Source organism: Lepus europaeus, chromosome 10 (genome assembly GCF_033115175.1).
Source record: "Lepus europaeus isolate LE1 chromosome 10, mLepTim1.pri, whole genome shotgun sequence".
Lineage (NCBI taxonomy): Eukaryota > Metazoa > Chordata > Mammalia > Lagomorpha > Leporidae > Lepus > Lepus europaeus.
This window is the reverse complement of record NC_084836.1, coordinates 103048359-103070087: the sequence shown is the minus strand read 5'-3', so window position 1 is coordinate 103070087 and position 21729 is coordinate 103048359. Positions and strand designations below refer to the sequence as shown.

The 21729-nt window shown below is 50.0% G+C and overlaps 1 protein-coding gene across 1 annotated transcript; it reads left to right on the top strand.

Moving 5' to 3' along the window:
* The first annotated feature begins 6235 nt into the window (after positions 1-6235).
* Positions 6236-10018, top strand: GDF5 (growth differentiation factor 5). Its single transcript, XM_062202347.1, has 2 exons — positions 6236-6863; positions 9126-10018. Exons 1-2 carry the CDS (start codon positions 6236-6238, stop codon positions 9998-10000), a joined length of 1503 nt encoding a protein of 500 aa, XP_062058331.1. The 3' UTR covers positions 10001-10018.
* The last annotated feature ends 11711 nt before the right edge of the window (positions 10019-21729 follow it).

Genomic DNA, 21729 nt, shown 5'->3' with positions numbered 1-21729 from the left:
ATCACTGGTTCCCTCTGGGGAGAGACTGAGATGGATGGGGAAGACACTTCTTCTTTTATAAACTTTGGTGTTATTTAAATTTTTAATACTTTATTTTATTTGTTAATTTATTTATTTGAAAGAGTTACACAGAAAGAGAAGGAGAGGCAGAGAGAGAGAGAGAGAGAGGTCTTCCAACCACTGGTTCACTCCTCAGATGACCGCAATGGCTGGAGCTGTGCTGATCCGAAGCCAGGAGCCAGGAGCCAGGGGCCTCTTCTGGGTCTCCCATGCGGTTGCAGGGGCCCAAAGACATGGGCCATCCTCCACTGTCCTCCCAGGCCATAGCAGAGAGCCAGACCGGAAGTGGTGCAGTCGGGACACGAACAGGTGTCCACATGAGATGCCGGCACTGCAGGCAGCGGCTTCACTTGCCACACCACAACGCTGGCCCCGTTATTTAATTTTTTACAATGATAATAACACAATTTTGTAATTGAAATTATTCAGTACAGATACCATAGGTTAATAAACCTTTCAAGCACTCATATTACAGAAAGTAATGTACAAAAAGTCATCTAAGAAACTAATAAGAGTAGACTGAGGGGCCAGCATCGTGGCATAGTGGGTAAAACTGCAGCCTATGACACTGGCATCCCAAATGGGTGCCAGTTCAAGTCCTGGCTGCTTCATTTCCAATCCAGCTCCCTGCTAATGTGCCTAGAAAAGCAACGGATGATGGCCCAAGTGTTTGGGCCCCTGCCCCCCAACATGGGAGATTCTGATGAAACTCCTGGCTCCTGGCTTCAGCCTGACCCAGTGCTAGCAGTTGTGGCCATTTGGGGAGTGAACCAGTGAGTGGAAGACCTCTCTCTCTCTCTCAACTTTGACTTTCAAAAATAAATAAGTAAATCTTAGAAAAAAAGAGTGAACTGAGAGACACAGGTCTGAGGTAGAAGCAAGAACTTCCTTATGCATTCATTTGGATTATTATTTTTCCCTCATTAATTCATATTTTATTTACAATGTTTATTTTAAGAGTTTTGTAATTATTTTAAAAAGAAAAAAATTTTAGATTAAGAGTAAAGGTGGGGGCCGGCACCGTGGCATCGCAGGTAAAGCCATCGCCTGCAGTGCCAGCATCCCATGTGGGCGCCGGTTTGAGTCCCGGCTGCTCCACTTCAGATCCAGCTCTCTGCTGTTTCCTAGGAAAGCAGTAGAGGATAACCCGAGTCCTTGGGCCTCTGTACCCATGTGGGAGACCTGGAGGAGGCTCCTGGCTCCTGGCTTCAGATGGGTACAGCTCCAGCCACTGCGGCCATCTGGGGAGTGAACCAGCAGGTGGAGGATCTTTCTCTCTCTCTGCCTCTCCTTCTCTCTCTGTATAACTCTTTCAAGTAAATAAATAATTATTTTTTTAAAAAAAGACTTTCTTTAAAAAAAAAAAAAAAAGAGTAAAGGTGGCTGGGCTGGCGCTGTGGCACAGGGGGTTAAGCCACCACCTGTGATGCTGGCATCCCACCTGGCCTGGGAAAGCTACAGAACATGTCCAAGTCTGTGTGAGAGGCCCAGAGGGAACTCCTGGCCCCTGGCTTCAGCCTGCCCCCAGTGGCCATCTGGGAGGTGAACCAGCAGATGGAAGATCTCTGTTTCTCCTCTCTGTAACTCTGCCTTTCAAATAAATCAATAAAGCTTTTTTTTTTTTTAGAAAAATAATAAAGGTGGAGAGTACACGGTTATTTTGCTCACACTCAGTCCCTCCCTCCCCCATCGCCCCACCACACCCCCCGCACAATTTCCAGGGGTTTAGTACTGAACTAGCTGGAGGGCCTGACCTACGCCCACGCAGCCACTCGCTCTCATGGTGTAGTTCCCGCTGAGCTCAGCAGGGGGAGCCATTGAGCGGCCTTCACCGGGCAGTTTAAAAACCTAAACCCGAAGGACCGCAAGAGAGGGCGAGCAGAGGGCCCTCTGCCCTTGCTGGAGCGCTCTGGACTCCCCTACGTGGGGAGAACCCAGGCCCCATACAGGAAGGCGTGTGGCTGGGGTGGGAGGGACCTGTAGGCCGCGCAGGGCCTCGGTTGCGCGGGAAGAGCCCTGGCACTTGGAGTCCGGAGCCTGGATGAAGCCCGGCTCTGCGATTTCTAGCCCTGTGACTTTGTACCCGTCACTTAACTTCCAAGACTCAGTTTCCTCGTTTATGTCACAGGGACAATATTGACAAATGGGATCTTAAAAAACAAAACAAAACAAAAACACTAATTTATGGCGCTCCTGCTCTATGCTGGTCACATGTTAATACTTCCAGGTTTTTAAAAATGTTTGTTTATCTGAAAGGCAGAGCGACAGAGAGCGAGCTTCCATCCGCTGTTCACTCCCCAATTGCCCACAGCAGCCAGGGCTGGGCCAGGCGGAAGCCACAGGACCTGCGAGCTATTCTGGGCTGACTCACGGGCAGCTCCCCTGAGGTCCAGAGAGGACTAAATGGGAAGCCACTTTGCAGATTGCTACATGCTTGACAATTCAAGAGATTAGTCTTACTAAGTGGGCTGTTTGCTCATCTGTGGCACAGGCTTCCTGGCTGCATTTGTAGGGTGCCAGTGAGCTAATGCATGGGGGAGCATTCCTAAGAGGTAAAGGCCCTACCTGGTCGAAGCGAATTTCTATTTCTCCCATCCTCTACTTCAAGCTTGACATTAATATTGCTGACAGGAGAGGGGGAGGCAGGGGGACATGGGGGACCCAGGGACTCTGTGTCCCCGTAATTAAACATGTCGGGACTGAAGCGCTGCCAGCAGCAGCATCTGGTTGCAATTACCAGAGGGGACCGAAGTGATTAGTCACCTTTATTGTGAGAGCCAGGCAGGAACCCTGCGCTCCTCCCGGGAGAGGGCCTTCTACCCAAGGCCGGCACCCCCTTTCCCTGCTCCCACCCGTTCCTGGGAGCTCCCTGGGCCTCAAGCAAGAGCCTCTGCCCTGAGATTTCTCCAGCATCCCCAGTGTCAGCCTGTCCGTGAGACCTTGGCTGAGAGTCAAGAGCACCGTGCCTTCCTCCCCATCCTGTCACTGCTTCTTCCTGTGTCGTGTGCTCAGGGGGCCAGGCTAGGACTGCTGGTGGCGCTGTGGCACAGGGGGTTAAAGCCTCGGCCTGCAGTGCCAGCAGCCCATATGGGCACCGGTTCCGGCTGCTCCACTTCCGATCCAGCTGTCTGCTATGGCCTGGGAAAGCAATGGAGGATGCGCCCGCATGGGAAACTCGGAAGAAGCTCCTGGCTCCTGGCTTCGGATCGGCTCAGCTCTGGCCATTGTGGCCTTTTGGGGGCTTAACCAGCAGATGGAAGATCTCTCTCTGGCTTTACCTCTCTCTGTAACTCTGTCTTTCAAATAAATAAATAAATCTTAAAAAAAAAATTAAAAGAAATCAAAGCCAGAGTCTAATTGACTGAAGCACTCAAAAAGTGACAACTATTATTGTATTCACCAGGTGCTAGCTAGAGCAACCACTTTTATGATTAATTTTATCAAACCCCACAAACACCCTGCAAGGTTAGTGCTGTCATTATCCCTGTTGGGAGTCTCAAGGAGGTTGAAGTCATTTCCGAGCTCACAGTATGTGCATAGCAGAACCAGGATTCAAAACCAGGTCTGTTTGTCACCAGAGCCCTCTCTTTGTCAAGTCGGGTATTAAGACGTCTTGGTTGTTCTAGCCATTCATCCCTTCATTTATCCACTTGTTGGAACTTACAAAATGCCCATGGCGTGGCAAGACAGACTCCTTCCCTTTAAGTAAACCAGTGCCCAGCAGGGAAGGTACAATATGTCCACAAGTTGCTACCTCCTAAAGTGGAGAGTGATGGCTTTTGTATAAAAGGGCCCGTTAGAGATTCATTCATTGGTACAACACATACTGAAAATCTGCTCTGTGCTGGGCCCCACGCCAAGCACTGGGAATAATTGAAATATAAATATGGTACAGTCTAGTCATAATCAAATGGGGGAGACATATAAATAAATTATTATAGTTACAAGGAATTAAGGTATGATAAAAATATGAGAAACATACCCAGAGTAGAAGAAATGACCAGTGTTGGAGACGGGGGTGGAAGCAGAAGCTGGATAAATGGAACCAACCGCAGGGAAGGAGCACAGAAAGGGTGTGGTGGCAAAGGTGGCAGTTCGGAAGGAGTGTGCCTTTTCTGGAGCTTGAAGGCAGGCTTCATGGAGGAGGCAGCACGTGAGTTGGCACTTGTTCAAAGGGTAGGTAGAGGGAGGGATGACCTAGGAGATCCTACGGGTCTGGAAGCCACTTACAAAGGAGTTATGAGTTTGGACGGAGAACGGGGACAGTGATGGGGACATGGAGGGTGGAGCGGGGGAGATGTATGCCAGAGAGGCCTGGGTAAGGGACTGAAGCCAAGCCGAGCGGCTGGAAGAGAGGTGGTGAGTCCTGCCCTCCGCCGAGCTCCCCAGAGAGAGCCTCCGCGGTGGGGAGGGGAGCTCTATTGTCTTTTCTGACCTCAGAGCCCAGATGCAGCTCCGATGGCCGAAGTGTGCTGTTGTGCTCTGAAGATCAGTGAGGGCCTGGGATCCACCATGCGAGGACTGCTGGGCACCTGCACACCCCTGCTGACATCACAGAGCTTCTGAAACCCACCCGTTGACCTCAGAGTACGAACAGATCACGCTGGGTGGACTCAAAGACGCTTAGGTTAAGAAGGATGCCACATAACTACTGGCCAGTGTTGTTGCAGTGAGGTGGACACGAGGGAGTGATTGGCTCTGTCTAGGGATTGAGGAAGGCTTCCTGGAGGAGGTGAGTTGTCAGCTAGACCTGTCAGGATGAGGAGGACTTCCTTCCTTGTGGGAGAGGAGGACATTCTAGGTGAAGGGAACAACTCTTACCCCACTATTCTGGGGTGAGTTGCCCATGGCCTCTAAGGGACAGGCCCCCGAGTGAAGGGGGCTTCTTGGCTTCCAGGGGGCACTTTAAGAAACCCCAAGTCCAGCTGGAATTGGGACTTGTAGAGCTACCAGAAACGCATGGAGGAAACCGCTTTTCCAGCCTCCTGCAGGGGCCGCTGCTGCCCCAGGCTGGGGCCGTAGCCTCTGGACTCAGCCCTCCTGCTCGAAGGGAACTCTGAGGAGGTTGGGGGCTGCGGGGACCTGCCTCCGCTCACGCAGCGGGCTCCAGGGTGCCAGTGCCCCCAAGCCTGAAGAACTCACCTGCGGCATTCGGCGGGGAGAGCAGCGGGCACCGAGGTCTTTCTCTCTCTCTCTGGGTCACCTCAAGTTTATTCAAATAAAAGAAACTGTAGGTAAATGCTGCCATCTGTGCTACCTCCCCCCAACACTCACACACACACACACACACAGAGAGAACAAATCAGGCCCAGGACTACACGCAAGGGTTGAAACCACCTTAAAAACATGGCAAGGACTTTACTGAAAACCCACACTGCCCGTGTTTCTGGGGCTTCAGATCTTCGAGCTCATTCCCAGGCATGCCTCTTCAGGCAGGTGGGGTGGGCTGCTCCGTGAAGTGCACATGAGGACCCCTGAGTCTGCCGGGCCGACCGGGAGCCCCCTAAGCCGCAAGTCCCGCTGTGGGGCTCTGTGCCAAGAGCCCCCGTGAGCCAGGGCCTGCAAAGGGCAGCCGTGACTTTTTTCACATAAATATATCGTACTTAAATGAGTTTAGACAGCATGACATCAGAGAGTAATTAAATTGGTTTGGGTTGGAATTCCGTTTCCAATTCCTGAGTTCAGGTTTGTAAAAGATTTTTCTGAGCACCTGCAGGCCTGTGTGTGTGTGTGTGTGTGTGAAGTATTTTCACTGGAAAGGATTCAAAACCAGGGGGGGAGGAAAAAAAACTGGAGCTCACAGGCAGCATTACGCCATTCTTCCTTCTTGGAAAAACCCCTCAGTCTTATACAAGCCTCCTTCAAGCCCTCAGTCAGTCCTGCAGGAGAAAGGGGGCGGTCGGCGTCCTCCTTTCAAGAACGAGTTATTTTCAGCTGCTGACTGGAGACGGTGCACGTCTGGATCCGCGAGCATTTCCACTATGGGACTGGATACAAACACACGCCCGGCAGACTTCAGGAGTCTCAGACAGAGGAGAGAGCCTTCCCTGCTGCCGCTACTGCCGCCGCCGCCGCCTTTGAAAGTCCACTCCTTTCATGGTTTTTCCTGCCAAGCCAGAGGCTCCTTCGCTGCTGCCGCCGTTCTCTTTGGTGTCACCCAGCGGCTGGCCAGAGGATGAGACTCCCCACACTCCTCACTCTGTTGCTTTGGCACCTGGCTTGGCTGGACCTGGAATTCGTCTGCTCTGTGTTGGGTGCCCCTGACTTGGGCCAGAGACCCCCGGGGCCCAGGCCAGCGTTGGCCAAAGCAGAGGCCAAGGAGAGGCCCGCGGTGGCCCGGAGCATCTTCAGGCCCGGGGGTCACAGCTATGGTGGGGGGGCCACCAATGCCAGGGCAAAGGGAGGCACCGGGCAGACGGGAGGCCTGACACAGCCCAAGAAGGATGAACCCAAAAAGCTGCTGCCCCCCAGATCGGATGGCCCTGAACCCAAGCCAGGACACCCTCCCCAGACCAGGCAGACTGCAGCACGAACTGTGACCCCAAAAGGACAGCTTCCCGGGGGGAAGGCACCCCCAAAGGCAGGATCTGTCCCCAGCTCCTTCCTGCTGAAGAAGGCCAGGGAGCCCGGGCCCCCTCGAGAGCCCAAGGAACCGTTCCGCCCGCCCCCCATCACGCCCCACGAGTACATGCTCTCGCTGTACAGGACGCTGTCCGATGCTGACAGAAAGGGAGGCAACAGCAGCGTGAAGTTGGAGGCTGGCCTGGCCAACACCATCACCAGCTTTATTGACAAAGGGCAAGGTGAGGGGGTGGGGTGGCAGGGGCGCGACTCAGAGGGAGGGGCAGCTGCATGCATGGCGGGGTGGGAGAGGGGGCCTTGCACGGGCTGCACCGGGGCAGGATGGTGTGTGCACCTGGCCTGGGGTGGGGTGCCTGACTTTTTTCTCTCTTACACACATACACACACACACACACACCAGGTCCAGGCTGCTGGCAGGTCAGCGCTGGAAGGCGACTAGCGATCGCCAGATCCACTTCCTGCAAGGTGCAGAGAAGAGGAGCACTGGAGCCGGGAGAGGAGACAGAGCTGCCCGGGAGGGACAGATCAGAGACCAGACTACGAGAGTCTTGACTACCAGGCCGTGCTCGGGGGGGGGGGGGGGGGAGCTGGCCAGACTTTGCAGGCTCCTGGAGTTTGTAGATTTTCTCACTGGGTGGAGAGAGAGCTGAGTCTCCTGGTCGCTGAGGCTCTGCAGCTTTGCTCTTGGGCTGAGGGCAGAGGAAGCTGGGGCATCTTGCAGTCATGGAAGGATGTCTGGAGACGTGGGGAGACTGCAGACCCAGGGTCTAACTCGCAATGTGACCCCGAGAAAAAGGCCCTTCTCACCGCAGGCTCTGTTTTCCCACGTGCACACCCGTTTGGGTGGTGGGCTGTGTGATTTCTGAGTGCCCTTTAAAAACAGAAAACTTGATGTCCTGCCCTAAGCACAGATCATTTTCATCCTGAACCTGGGGGAACACCTGCTCCCCTCACTTCTCCCTCTGCCCACCTCGTGTCACTGTTGCAGCTCTTCTTCTAACTTGCTGTGTGAGCTCAGCAAGTCTCCCTTTCCAGGCCGGCTGCAGCGTCTCCCTAGTGTGAGAAGGGGGGTGGGCCGCTGATCGCTCGGGTTGCTTGCAGCTCCTGGGCTCTGGTTCAGAGTTTGAGGGGCTTTGGCTGGCAGGGTGGGGGAGGGGACAGAGATTGGAAGAGGTTCCTCATTAGAGCTGGCCTGTAGGGGAAGCACAGGGGTGGGGGTGGCGGGTGGCGGGGGTGAGGCACAGAGGCAGCAGGTCTGGCTGAGGTGGGGGGAGGTGGCCTGGCTGCCTGCCCAGCCAGGGAAAGCTGTGACCCCTTGGGGAATCATAAAATCAGTCCTTGTGCCCCCCAGCACTAACGGGGCTTGGGGAGGGGGAGATGGGGAGTTTAAAGGCCTAATTAGTCACCTAGAGCAATATATGAACGTTCCCCAATGGCAAACTGGTATTTAGGAAGAAGGGTATGCCGATTCAGAGATACTACTAGCTTTGCACACACAGTTTGGATTTATACATGCATGCGGAATCACACACACACACATACACTCACTCACACACCTCCTTATACACATGATCCTTACATCTAAGTATACATGCTCATCTTTCAGATAGTCACACAAGCCCAATGCAACACACTTGTAACATGTCACTCACACACCCAAGGGTGCGTCTAAAAGTTTTTAAAAATGGAATCCAAAGACCTATCTTTTTGGTGCAAACATTTTGAAACCCATGCATACTCAGCCATGATCTTTCCTACTCAGAATAAAGCCAATCACACACACATACAAACCGTCACACACTCATACATGCCGCAGAGTAAGACATGGCCACAAAAGCCTGGGAAGCTGGGTTATCCACAGCTTTGTCGTTAACTCTGTGTGACCTTAGTCAAGTCGCCCCGCATGCCTGTCCCTCATCTACAAAGCGAGAACCTCCAGATCTCCTCCAGGAGAGTGTGAAAGCAGCTCAGATCGGGGATCAAAAGCTTCCGGCTAACGTTCCAACCCTGCTTTGTCCTCGCTGGGTTTTCTCAAGCAAGTCACCTAACTTCTCAGAGCCGTAGGTTCCTCTGGAAAAACAAAGATGATTCTAATGTCTGCTCTGGCAGTCTGATAACAGCTATCCTGTTGCATGATGGATAGGAGAGGGAGAGAGGCAGAAGGCAGCCCCAAGGCTGGTGGATCTTTGACACACGTAGATCATTGGCACAAACCACCCCCAAATCACTCAAGGCAACTGCAGCAACATTTGCAGACAAACACCAGACCTTGGTTGCCTGTAGGAAGCTCCCTCCTTTTGAAAATGGTTGTCAGTGCTCTGGGTCTTGGCCTCTGTCGGAGTGGGGAAGAGGTTAAAGAAAGCTCTCTCGTAGCGGGGAGAGAGAGAGAGAGCGAGTGAGCGAGCTGGGGTGCTCCCGTGGGGCCTTGAGGTGACTGGCTCCCCGGGCGGATATGGGCAATGACTTCTGGGTGTTCTCTCTAGATGACCGAGGGCCTGTGGTCAGGAAGCAGAGGTACGTGTTTGACATCAGTGCCCTGGAGAAGGACGGGCTGTTGGGGGCCGAGCTGCGGATCTTGCGGAAGAGGCCCTCGGACACAGCCAAGCCAGTGGCCCCCGGCAACGGGCGGGCTGCCCAGCTGAAGCTGTCCAGCTGCCCCAGCGGTCGGCAGCCGGCAGCCTTGCTGGATGTGCGCTCCGTGCCAGGCCTGGACGGCTCTGGCTGGGAGGTGTTCGACATCTGGAAGCTCTTCCGAAACTTTAAGAACTCAGCCCAGCTGTGCCTGGAGCTGGAGGCCTGGGAACGGGGCCGGGCCGTGGACCTCCGTGGCCTGGGCTTTGATCGGACTGCCCGGCAGGTCCACGAGAAGGCCCTGTTCCTAGTGTTTGGCCGCACCAAGAAACGGGACCTGTTCTTTAACGAGATCAAGGCCCGCTCCGGCCAGGATGATAAGACCGTGTATGAGTACCTCTTCAGCCAGCGCCGGAAACGGCGGGCCCCCCTGGCCACTCGCCAGGGCAAGCGACCCAGCAAGAACCTCAAGGCCCGCTGCAGTCGGAAGGCACTGCACGTCAACTTCAAGGACATGGGCTGGGACGACTGGATCATCGCACCCCTTGAGTATGAGGCCTTCCACTGCGAGGGGCTGTGCGAGTTCCCCTTGCGCTCCCACCTGGAGCCCACGAACCATGCGGTCATCCAGACCCTGATGAACTCCATGGACCCAGAGTCCACACCCCCCACCTGCTGTGTGCCCACGAGGCTCAGTCCCATCAGCATCCTCTTCATTGACTCTGCCAACAACGTGGTGTATAAGCAGTATGAGGACATGGTCGTGGAGTCCTGTGGCTGCAGGTAGCAGCACTGGCCCTCTGTCTTCCTGGGTGGCAATCCCAGGAGCCCCTCCTTGCACTCCTGGAATCACAGAGGGATCAGGAAGCTACAGCCAGGAGCATCCACACAGCCAGTGAGAAAGGGGAGCCCAAGAGCCTCGCTCACTCCCCGAGTGCGACTGGGGCTCGAGGTCTCCTCCTGTCCCTGAGTCCTCCTGTCTGCCCTTTCAGTGACTGGCAGGGACCGGCCTGAGGGACAGTGTTTCCCAATGAGACTCAGCCCTCCATCTCTCCTCACGTGGGCCCGCCAGGCCCCTGGACCTTCCAAGGAGGTCTGATGCTATCCTAAGCACTTCTGGGGAGAGCCACAGGTGCCACTTCCTGGTGGACTCACCTTTGTGCCCGGTGACTTTCTGCCCCTGGAGCAGATGAAATGTGATTGGGCAGGGGTGGGAAAGAGGGGGAGGGCTTAGGTGGAGGTGAGGAGGTAGACTGTTAGATTAAAATGTACATGGATTTGATAAAAAGCAAAATTGTGCCTAAAACTGTGGCAAATTTCTTGTTTACTCCAGGGATCCATAACCCCCCTCTAAGAATTCCTGATCCAGGGACCGGGGAGGGGTGACCTCGAGTCTATACTTGGTTTCCAGGGCCTTGGCCCCACCCTCACTCCTGGAAACCAAAGCAGAATGGGGCACAGAGTGCGGCTGCTCAGGGCCAGGGCTCACCTCTAACCCCATTCCTGTTCCTTCCAAGGCCTGCTGGTCCTGAGTTCCCTGTGCTCTGCTGGGGCCTGGCAACAGTTAGGTTTTCTTTTTTGATGTTCCTTAGCCAAGTTTGTTGTCTCTGAGACGGATCCCTAAATGGGAGGGACATTGGGAATTTCACCTGCTTTAAAATCATCCCCACCTTGTTCTCACCAGCATCTGCCCTGCCCTCCCTCCACCTCCACAGAATTAACTGGGCACCCTCTCAAGGACCCTCCTGGAGACTCTGGCCACCGAGCCTCCTCCCCTGCTCCTGTCGCTCCTTTGTGCCACTGACCACTGTTCCTCCAATTACCTTGTCTGTGGCCTTCTGCCCTCCCCCTGAGCACCCTCCCTGCTCACCCAGAAACTGACTGGGCGCTTCCGCCCCTTAAGGTATCCTTTATATAAATATGTAATCATACGTTAGATAAATAACCTCCCCGCTAACCTCACACAGACCAATGCTGGGCACCTCCTGACAATGTTTCCTGCCTGGGGCTTGGCCCAGAGTAAATGCTGACTTCCTCCCCTCGCCTAGGATCTCTGTGGTGGCATGGACGTGAACTCTTGGGAGGGAACCCAGCCTTCCGGTGGGGGAATGTAGGCACCTGGGTCCTGGGGCTGAGGGCTCAGGGCCAGGCTCTACCTGGATGAAGAGAGATACAGGGAGGATCACAAGAAGTCCAAGCCTCTGGTTCCCACCCAGGGGCCTCAAAGTTTTCCCCACCTCTCTCCAGCTGGGTCTTTGATTCCCAGGGCTCCTAGCCAAAGGCTCTCAACAGTAGGGATTCCAGGCCAGCTACGGGCAGATCTTGTGTCCCTTCCCTCTAGGCCTGAAACGTGGGTTGTCAGGACCTAGCGAGAGCCCAGTGCAGGAGGCAGCCTCCATTTGAGCTGCCTCCTCGGTTTGGAGGGCATTACCTGTCCCGGAGGGGCCAGACTGAGCTTGGAGCCAAGCCCTCCCTGGCCAGCCTTGGTTGTGTTTGGCTGGTGGCAGGCCTGGGCACTCTGGAAGTAAACAACAGAGCTGCCGTGGCAGACAGAGTCCTGGTGTGTATGAGGAGAATGAGCCCGGAAGGGAGGGGCTGGGGATACAGGGAGAACAGTGTGGAAGCTGCGAGGCCAGAAAGCTGGGGGCAGGGAGACAGGGAAGGAGGGGTCACAGGTAGTGCTGCCTTCCACAGGCACTCACTTCCTGAGCTGTGTGTCCCTGGGGTCTTGGGAAGTTCCCACAGAGCCAGAGTTTCTCCTACCTTAGTCCCATCACAAAGCTTCAGGTCTTTGGAGCTACAGTGCTTTTCCTGCTGCAAGCCTGGGCTTCAAATTGAGTCTTGTGACTCTGGCTTGTCACCCTAGGAGCTTCCTCTCTCACCTCAAGTTGCCCTAGAAGTTTCTTTCACTGAAGAGCCCCTTACCCCTCAGACTGTGCATCTCCACACCCCTCCCCCCCCCCCGGACTCTGGGGATGCCACCAGATCAACCACTGGGTCTCGTTGTGCTGCTCCCCTGGAAAACCTCCCCATCAGCTACCTGCCTCAGCCCCCATCACAGCAAGCTGCACACTTGTAAGGGTCACTCCTACAGGGCATCACACACTGGAGTTTGCAAACCCTCTCCCATCCATGGCCGTATAGCTCTGAAGGGCTCCAAAGACCCCTCCACTTCAAATTTTGAAAAAGTTGTATCACTTGGATGCCTTGGGCAAGTAACTCAATTAATTCCATGAACTTTGGTTTCATTTGTAAAGCAAACAAAAGACATGAAAGTAAACAATATGCCCATTTTATGGAGCTGACTGGGAAGATATGCGAGGCACTCAACACACTAGCAGGCACAGAGATTGCACTCAGTGAATATTAGCTCTTATCATTGTTGTGCCTTAAACCATCTGCTGTGGTTTCAATACAATTTGCCCCCTTCGAAGCTTATATGGAGTTTAACCCCCATTGGAGGTTTTATTAAGATGATGGAGGGGCCAGGGTCGTGGCACAGTGGGTTAAGCCGCCTCCTGCAAAGCCAGCATCCATATGGTTCAAGTCTTGGCTGCTCCGCTTTGGATTCAGCTCCTTGCTAATGCACCTGGGAAGGCAGCACAAGATGGCCCAAGTCCCTGGACCCCTGCACCAGAGCTCCTGGCTTCAGCCTGGCCCAACCCTGACCATTGTGGCCATGTTGGGGAGTGAACCAGCAAGATGGAAGATCTCTTTCTCTGTCTTTCCCTCTCTCCCAGTAATTCTGCCTTTCAAACAAACAAATAAATACATTTTAAAAGAGAGAGAGAGAGAGAGACAGAGACAGAGAGAGAGAGAGACAGAGAGAGAGAGAGAAACAGAGAGAGGAAACTTAATCCAACTCCAGTAATTAGAGGTGGGGTCTTCCCGAGGTGACTGGGATTAGACCAGATTATGAGGGTGAAGCCCCCATGATTGAATGCAGGTGGTTTTATAAGGAGAGGGAGAGTGAGAGCAGAGGACACGCATGCCTACACACTGAGTGCCCCATCTTTCACCCTGCAATGCCCTGCACTGCTCAGGGTCCTTCCAGGAAGAAGGCCAGCACCAGATGTGGCCCCTCAATCTTGGACTTCCAGAACTGTGAGCCAAAATAAATCTCTTCTCCTTAAAATGTACCCGATCTGTGGTGTTGTGTTCTTAACAGCAGGAAATGGACTAAAACAAGGGTGCTTCAAAGAACTCAGAGTAAAAATGAAATGAAAAGATACGTTGATTTTGGTGCACCACAATTTTGAAATCCATGCAGAGTTTTTTCATAGTACATACTTTTTGTGAACCTTGTGAAGATACCTCACAAGTAGGGATTTCCAAAAAAAATTTCTTTTGGACCAAAATAAACCTATCTTTTAGTTTCATTTTTCATGAACTTTTGGAAGTGTCCTCGTATGACCTGCTCCCCATTTTTACAGATAAAGAATCTGATACCCAGGGAGCGAGCAACAGAGCAGTAACTCCAGGTCTCCTGTAGGCCTCAGTATCCTTGGCACCCTTCGTGCTGCTCTTCTGGGCCCTTGACCCTAGTCTGGCAAGCAGATTCTTCCCTGGGTCTCGGCTCCCTGATCTTCTTGGCTGCCTGATTTTCTTCCTGGCCTCCCACATGGGTGCAGGGGCCCAACGACATGGGCCATCCTCCGCTGATTCCCCAGGTGTATTAGCAGAGAGCTGGATCAGAAGTGGAGCAGCCGGGACTCCAATCAGCTGCCATATGGGATTCCGGCACCACAGGCAGTGATTTTACCTGCTATGCCACAGCACGGTCCCCTGTTCCCTGATCTTAAAAGTAGCTCCTTGGGGAAACACAAGGCTGTTTGTCTCTCAGGAGGAACAGCTAAGTAGAGTTTAGGGCAAGGAAAAGGAGAGGCCAACAGAGAGGGAGGAGGAGAGACTCCAGGACTCTGATCTCCGTCTCTGGCCCCTTCCACATCCTCATGCCCCAGGATCACAACAGAGAATCAGCTTTTCTAGGGCTTGCCACATACCACCTACAGAAGCCCTAGACTGCATTCAGATGCCACAACCAGTTCTCATTTGAAGCCAGATGTGAGAAGCCTGGTAGAGAAACGTTAGTCCGACATGTTGGGAATCAGGCAGACCTGGGATCTAGTCCTGGAATGTGACCTTGGACAAACAAGTTAACATTTTTGAGCCTCAGTTTCCTGACATGTAGAAGACGGATACTCTCATATTTACTGGACTGGGCTTGGGATTCAGGAGAGGGAATATTCATTCATTCATCAATCTTTGATCCACTATTCATTCATTAATCAGTGAATATTAAGGATACACTAGGGGCCAGACACTGCTGAGATTGGGATAAAAATAGCAACAACAGTTGTTAATGTTTGCCCAGGGTTTGTTGTGTGCCTGGTACTTGTCTTAATACTTTACAGGAATTCTCCTACCTTGCAATGATCCTGTCCTCAGGGTCCACACAGATCCATGTACAGAGGGCTCTTCAAAAAGTTCATGAGGGGGACCAATGTCATGGCACAGTGGGTTACGCTGCAGACAGTGGGTTAAGCTGCAGACCGTGATGCTGGCATTACCACATAAGGGTCCCAGTCTGAGTCCAGGCTACTGCTCCACTTCCCATCCAGCTCCCTGCTAATGGCCTGGGGGAGCAGTGGCAGATGGCTCAAGTGTTTGGGCCATCTACCACCCATGTGGGGGATCCAGATGAAGTTCCTGGCTCCTGGCTTTGACCTGGCCTAGCACTGGCAGTTGCAGCCATTTGGGGGGAGTGAATCAGGAAATGAAGATCTTTCTCTGCCTCAAATGTATATTTAAAGCAAAAACCTGTTGGGCCAGCTTGCGATGTAACAGGTTAAGCTGCCACCTGCAATGCTCACACCCCATGTGGGGTACAGCTCAAGTCCTGGCTGCTCCACATCCAATCTAGGTCTCTGCTAATGGTTCTGGGAAAGCAGGGGAGGATGGCTCAAGTGTTTGGGCCCCTCTTCCCATGGGGGAAGAGTGAAGTTTCTGGCTCCTTGCTTCTGCCCAGCCCAGCCAAAGCCTTTGCAGCTATTTGGGGAGTGAACCAGAAGATGGAAGATTTCTCTCTCTCTCTCTCTCTCTCTCTCTCTCTCTCTCTCTCTCTCTGTAACTTTGCTTTTCAAATAAATAAAATAAATCTTAAAAAAGACTACTGAATAAAAAAATTAACAAAATAGAACATAAGAACATTGCCAATTAAATAAATTAAAAAGGGCCTGGCGTGTGGTGAAGCAGGCTAAGCTACCACCTGCAATGCCAGATCCCATGTTGGAGCATTGGTTGGAGTCCCGACTACTTTGCTCACAATCACACTCCCCACAAATGCACCCAACAGAAGGTGGCTCAAGTGCTTGGACCCCTGCCACCCACCTGGGAAACCTACATGAAGCTTCCAGCTCCTGGCTTCAGCATGGCCCAGACTGGACTATCATGGCCATTTGGGGAGTGAACCAGCAGATGGATGATATCTCTCTGTCTCTCCTTCTCCCTCTGTGTCACTCTACCTTTCAAATAAATAAAAATAAATCTTTTTTTAAAAAATCTACACTTGAAGTAGGCAGTTGGTTATAGAAGTTAACATGCTGCTTGAGGGGCTTGCATCTCATATCAGAACGCACAGGTTCAAATCCTGACTCTACTTCCACTTCCAGCTTTCTGCTAATGTACACAACAGATGATTACTTAAGTGGTTGGATACAGCACTCACATGTGAAACCCTGAATGAACTCCTGGCTCCTGGCTGCAGCCTGGCCCATTGTGGGAATCTGGGGAGTGAACCAGTGGCTGAGAACTCTCTCTTTATACACACACACACATATATGTATACACATACACATATATGTATATGCACACACATATACATTACATGTATATAATATGTATATATAATATTTATGCATACATTATATGTATGTATACACATGTACACACATATATATATCTCTGCCTTTCAAATAAAAATAAATGAAAATTGAAAGAAATCTAAATAAAATATGAAGTTGGGAAAAAAACTACACTCATCAAAACTGTGTATTTACCAAGGGAGTAAACGTGTATATTTATATGAAACTACTAAAAAAAAGACCTGGAAAAAATTCAATTTTAGAGAGAGTAGAATGAGATGGAATTCAAGGTGATGGTAGAAAGGATTTTAGCTTTATCTGCAAGGTACTACTTTAAAAAAAAAGCATATAGTCACATAACATCTATTACTTTTTTTAAAAAAAAATTTTACTTATTTATTTGAAAGGCAGAGTTACAGAGAGAGAGAAAAAGAAAGATCGAGATCTTCCCTCCTCTGGTTCACTCCCCAAATGGCTGCAACAGCTGGAGCTGGATTGGTCTGAAGCCAGGAGCCAGGAGCTTCATCCAGTCTACCCTATGAGTGCAGGGGCCCAAAGACTTGGGCCATCTTCTGCTGCTTTCCTAGCCACATTAGCAGGGTGCTGGATTGGAAGTAGAGGAGCTAGGACTCACACTGATGCCCACATGGGATGCCAGTGCTGCAACCACCATGCCAAAGCACAGGCCTCTAACATCTATTACTATAAAATTAACAAGCTAAATTTCAAAACGTGAAAAGTGCCCAACTTCATAAAGGTTTGTTTATTTGAAAAGCAGAGTCACATACACACACACACAGACAGAGAGAGAGAAAGATCTTTTATCCACTGGTTCATTCCCCAAATGCCTGTAACAGCTTGGGTTAGGACAGGCCAAATTCAGGATCCAGGACTTCCATCCACTCTCCACGTGGGTAGCAGGAACTGAAGCACTTGAACCATCATCTGCTGCCTCTCAGGCACAGCAGAAGGAAAGTGGATCGCAAACATGGAGTAGCTGAGTCTAAAACCAGGCACTCCAATATGGGATGCCGGTGTCCCAAGTGTTGGGTTCATGGGCTGTGCCATGATACCTGCCCCTGCCACTTCCTTTTTCATTCTCCATTAAGCTTTAAAATTTCTCTACTTTTCCAAATTATAATCTCATGTCATCTGCATTCCCTTGAGTAGAAAAACTGTACCTACCCTTGTTCACAGAGAAAATAGGAGTCATCAGAAAGGAAATGAGATAGCAATCTTTTGTCTTGTCTCCAACATTTTAGTCCATCATCTCTTGTGTGGATTACTGAATTGAGCTTATTTTCACAGTTTTTGTGTCACCTTTTCTTCTTTAATTTAATGAACTAGAATGCTTCTCTTATGTGTACCTTTACAAAATTATTTGTTTTAGAGGCAGAGGCACAGGGGATGGAGAGAGAGACACACACAAACAGAGAGAGGTGAATAGACAGAGAGCTCACTGGTGCATTCCCCTTATACTCACAATAAAAGTCTCAAATAGAGGATGCAGGCGTCCCAACTGCTGTCTTACCACGAATGTCTGCCCTCTTACTGCCTTTGTGACTCCTGATTTCGCTTGTCTTAGTTTGCTACCCTGGTTTTCGATTCTTGAAATATATCCTTTATCTTTCCTGACCCATAACTCCTGCCTTGGAATCTTCTTTCTCCCCACCCCCATCAATATTTGTTGATAGAATAGCCTGTGTGCAGACATACAGACAAATGGACGGAATAGAGAATCCAGGAATAAATCCACAGATTTATAGTCAATTGATTTTTCTTTCTTTTTTTTTTAAGATTTATTTATTTATATGAAAGAGTTACAGAGAGAGAGAGAGAGAGAGAGAGAGAGAGAGAGAGAGAAAGGTCTTTCATCTATTGGTTCACTCCTCAATTGGTTGCAACGGCCAGAGTTGTGCCGATCTGAAGCCAGGAGCCAGGAGCTTCCTCCAGGTTTCCCATGTGGGTGCAGAGACCCAAGGACTTGGGCCATCTTACACTGCTTTTCCAGGCCATAGCAGAGAGCTAGATCGGAAGTGGAGCAGCCAGGACTTGAACTGGCATCCATATGGGATGCTGGTACTGCAGGCAGCAGCTTTTTCTGCTATGCCACAGCACCGGCTCCAGTCAATTGATTTTTCAACAAAGGTGTCTAGAACATAGAGTGAGGAAAGGTTAGCCTCTTTAATAAATGGTGTTGGTACAGCTGGATATCTCCATGCAGAAGAAAAAGTTAATTACATAAAACACTCCATATACAAACATGAATTTAAGATGGATTAATGATTTAAATCTAAGACCTGAAACCACAAAGCTGTTAGAAGGAAGCATGGAGGAAAAGGTCCAGGTCCATGACGTTAGTGTGGGCAGTGATTGGATATGACCCCCAAAGCACAGGCAACAAAAGCAAAAATAGGCCGGCGCCGTGGCTCACTAGGCTAATCCTGCGCCTGCGGCGCCGGCACCCCGGGTTCTAGTCCCGGTAGGGGTGCCAGATTCTGTCCTGGTTGCCCCTCTTCCAGTCCAGCTCTCTGCTGTGGCCCGGGAGTGCAGTGGAGGATGGCCCATAGTGCTTGGGCCCTGCACCCCATGGGAGACCAGGAGAAGCACCTGGTTCCTGGCTTTGGATCAGCGCGGTGCACCGGCTGCAGTGGCCACTGGAGGGTGAACCAATGGCAAAGGAAGACCTTTCTCTCTGTCTCTCTCTCTCATTGTCCACTCAGCCTGTCAAAAAAAAAAAAAAAAAAAAAAAAAAGACAAATGGGATTGTATCAAACTTAAAAGCTTTTTCTGCACAGCAAAAGAAACAATCCAGGGTCTGGAGTTACCGTGCAGCAGGTGAAGCTGCCATCTGAGACACCAGCATCTCAGATGGGCATTGCATTGATTCAAGTCCCACCGCTTCCACTTCCGATCCAGCTTCCTGCTAATGTGTCTGGGAAAGTAGTGGAAGCCGCTTCACCCATATGAGGGACCTAGATGGAGTTCCACGCTCATGGCTTTGGCCTGGGCCAGCGCCTACCACTGGGGCCATTTGGGTAGTGAACCAGCAGGTGGAAGATCTCTCTTTCTGAATGTCTCTCCTTTCTGTGACTCTGCCTTTCAGATAAATAAATAAATAAAATTTGAAAAGAGTGAAGAGAACGAAACCAATTGGAATGGAAGAAAATATCTGCAAACGCCATAGATCTGATAAGGGATCCATATCCAAAATATTTAAGGAACCCGGCTCAATATCAAGAAAATAAATAATTCAGTTTAAAATTGGAGAAAGGCTATGAATAGACATTTCTCAAAAGAAGACACTAAAATGGCCAAGAGTATATAAAAATAAGCTCATCATTAATCATTAGGGAAATGCAAATTAAAATTACAATGAGTTCTTACATCACTCATTTCATAATGGGTATTTATAACAAGTGTTGGTGAGGATGTGGGAAGTAGGCTGTTGGTGGGACTATAAATTAATACAACCATGGTAGAAACAGTGTGGAATTTCCTCAAAATGAGAAAATAGAACTACCACATGATCCAGCAATCCCACTAATGGGTATTTATACAAAGGATAGGGGCCAATACTGTGGCATAGCAGGTAAAGCCACCACCTGCGGTGCTGGCACCCCATATGAACGTTGGTTCGAGTCCCGGTTGCTCCACTTCCTATCCAGCTCTCTGCCATGGCCTAGAAAAGTAGTAGGGGATGGTCCAAGTCCTTGGCCCCTGCACCCACTTGGGAGACCAGGAAGAAGCTCCTGGTTCTTGGCTTTGGATCGGTGCAGCTACAGCCATTGTGGCTAACTGGGGAGTGAACCAGTGGATGAAAGACTTCACTTTCTCTCTGCCTCTCCTTCTCTCTAGGTGTAACTCTGACTTAAAAATAAATAAATCTTTTAAAAAAGCAACAAGGGATATGAAATCAGTTAAGGGATATATATCAGTTAAGATATATCTGCACTCTCACGTTCACTGCAGCATTTTTCGCAATACCCAAATATGGACTCAACCTAAGTGGTCATCAGTGGGTGAATGGAAAAAGAAAATGTGGTCTATGAAGGTACTTCAGAAAGTTCATGAGAAAATGGGATTAAAAGTTTATTCTGGTACAAAAATTTTTGAAATCCAGGCATATAATTTTTTTCTTGAATTCTTTGAAGACCCTTTGTATACACAGATTTCAACTTTTTTGTGCTAGGATAAACATCTTTTAATTATATTTCCCATGAGCTTTTTGAAATACCCTCATATTACCACAATGGAACACTATTCAGCCTTTAAAAATAGAAAATCATGTCATTTGGGACAACATGGATGTACCCAGAAGACATTATGTTAAGTGAAATAAGCCAAGTACAGAAAGATAAATACTGCATGATCTTACTTATAGGTGGAATCTAAAAAGTTGAACACAGAGAGTAGAAATGGTTATCAGGGGTTGTGGTGGGAGTGAGTGGTTAGAGAGCTGTTGGTGGAAGGATACAAGATTTCTTTTTTATTTTTTTAAAGATTTTATTTTATTTATTTGAGAGATAGAGCTACAGACAGTGAGAAGGAGAGACAGAGAGAAAGATCTTCCGCTTGTTGGTTCACTCCCCAGGCGGCTGCAACAGCCGGAGCTGCACCGATCCGAAGCTAGAAGCCAAGAGCCTCCTCCCATTCTCCCATGTGGGTGCAGAGGCCCAAGGAATTGAATGGGCCATCTTCTACTGCCTTCCCAGGCCACAGCAGAGTTGGATTGGAAGAGGAGCAGCCATGACTAGAACCGGCGCTCATATGGGACAACTGGCGCCACAGGCGGAGGATTAACCCACTGCGCCAGGGTGCTGGCCCTGGATACAAGATTTTGATTAGCTACTACGGCCACACCACCCTGAAGGCTGTGATCTCGTCTGATCTGTTACTTAGCAGGAAGAAGTTTAAGAAATCTATTGTACAACATGGTGATTATAGTTACCAACAACGTGTTAAGTTCCTGAAAAATCACTTAGATTTTAAGTATTCTCACTACAAAAAATGGTATGTGAGTCAATGCATATATAGCTTGATTTAGCCATTCCATAATGTATACAAATGACACACCATGTTATACATAATACATATTCATACTTTTTATTACCCTGATTTAAAAAATGAATACATTAGGCTAAAAACACACATTTGAATTTCCTTCTTATCCTGTAGATCTCACCCTACATATTATATCACTTTCTCACAGTGTCTAAAGTAAGTTCTGTGTGTTTGTTATTCTCTAGCTTAACTGTTTGACCCTCATAACACAGTTTTCATTTTCTCGCTGGTTTACCAGACTTGCCTGTGCCTTCTCCTCTAGCCCGTGAGCTCCACGACGCCACTATCCACTTCTGTCTGTGTCCAGCAGATGAACACTCAGTGGGTTTTAATGGATTGAATGGAAAGGAAGTCCTTCAACTTCCTGCCCTTTGCTCCCAGTCAAACCCTGGAGTATCCACAACTTCACTCTTCTCTTAGGCTGTAATGGAAGAGGGGTCCTCTATTGAGGCTATTGTCTTCCATTTTTTGCAGAAACTGCTTGTATTCTTTTTTTTTTTTTAAATTAATTAATTTATTGGAAAGTCAGAGTTACACAGAGAGAGCAGAGGCAGAGAGAGAGAGAGAGAGAGAGAGAGAGAGAGAGAGA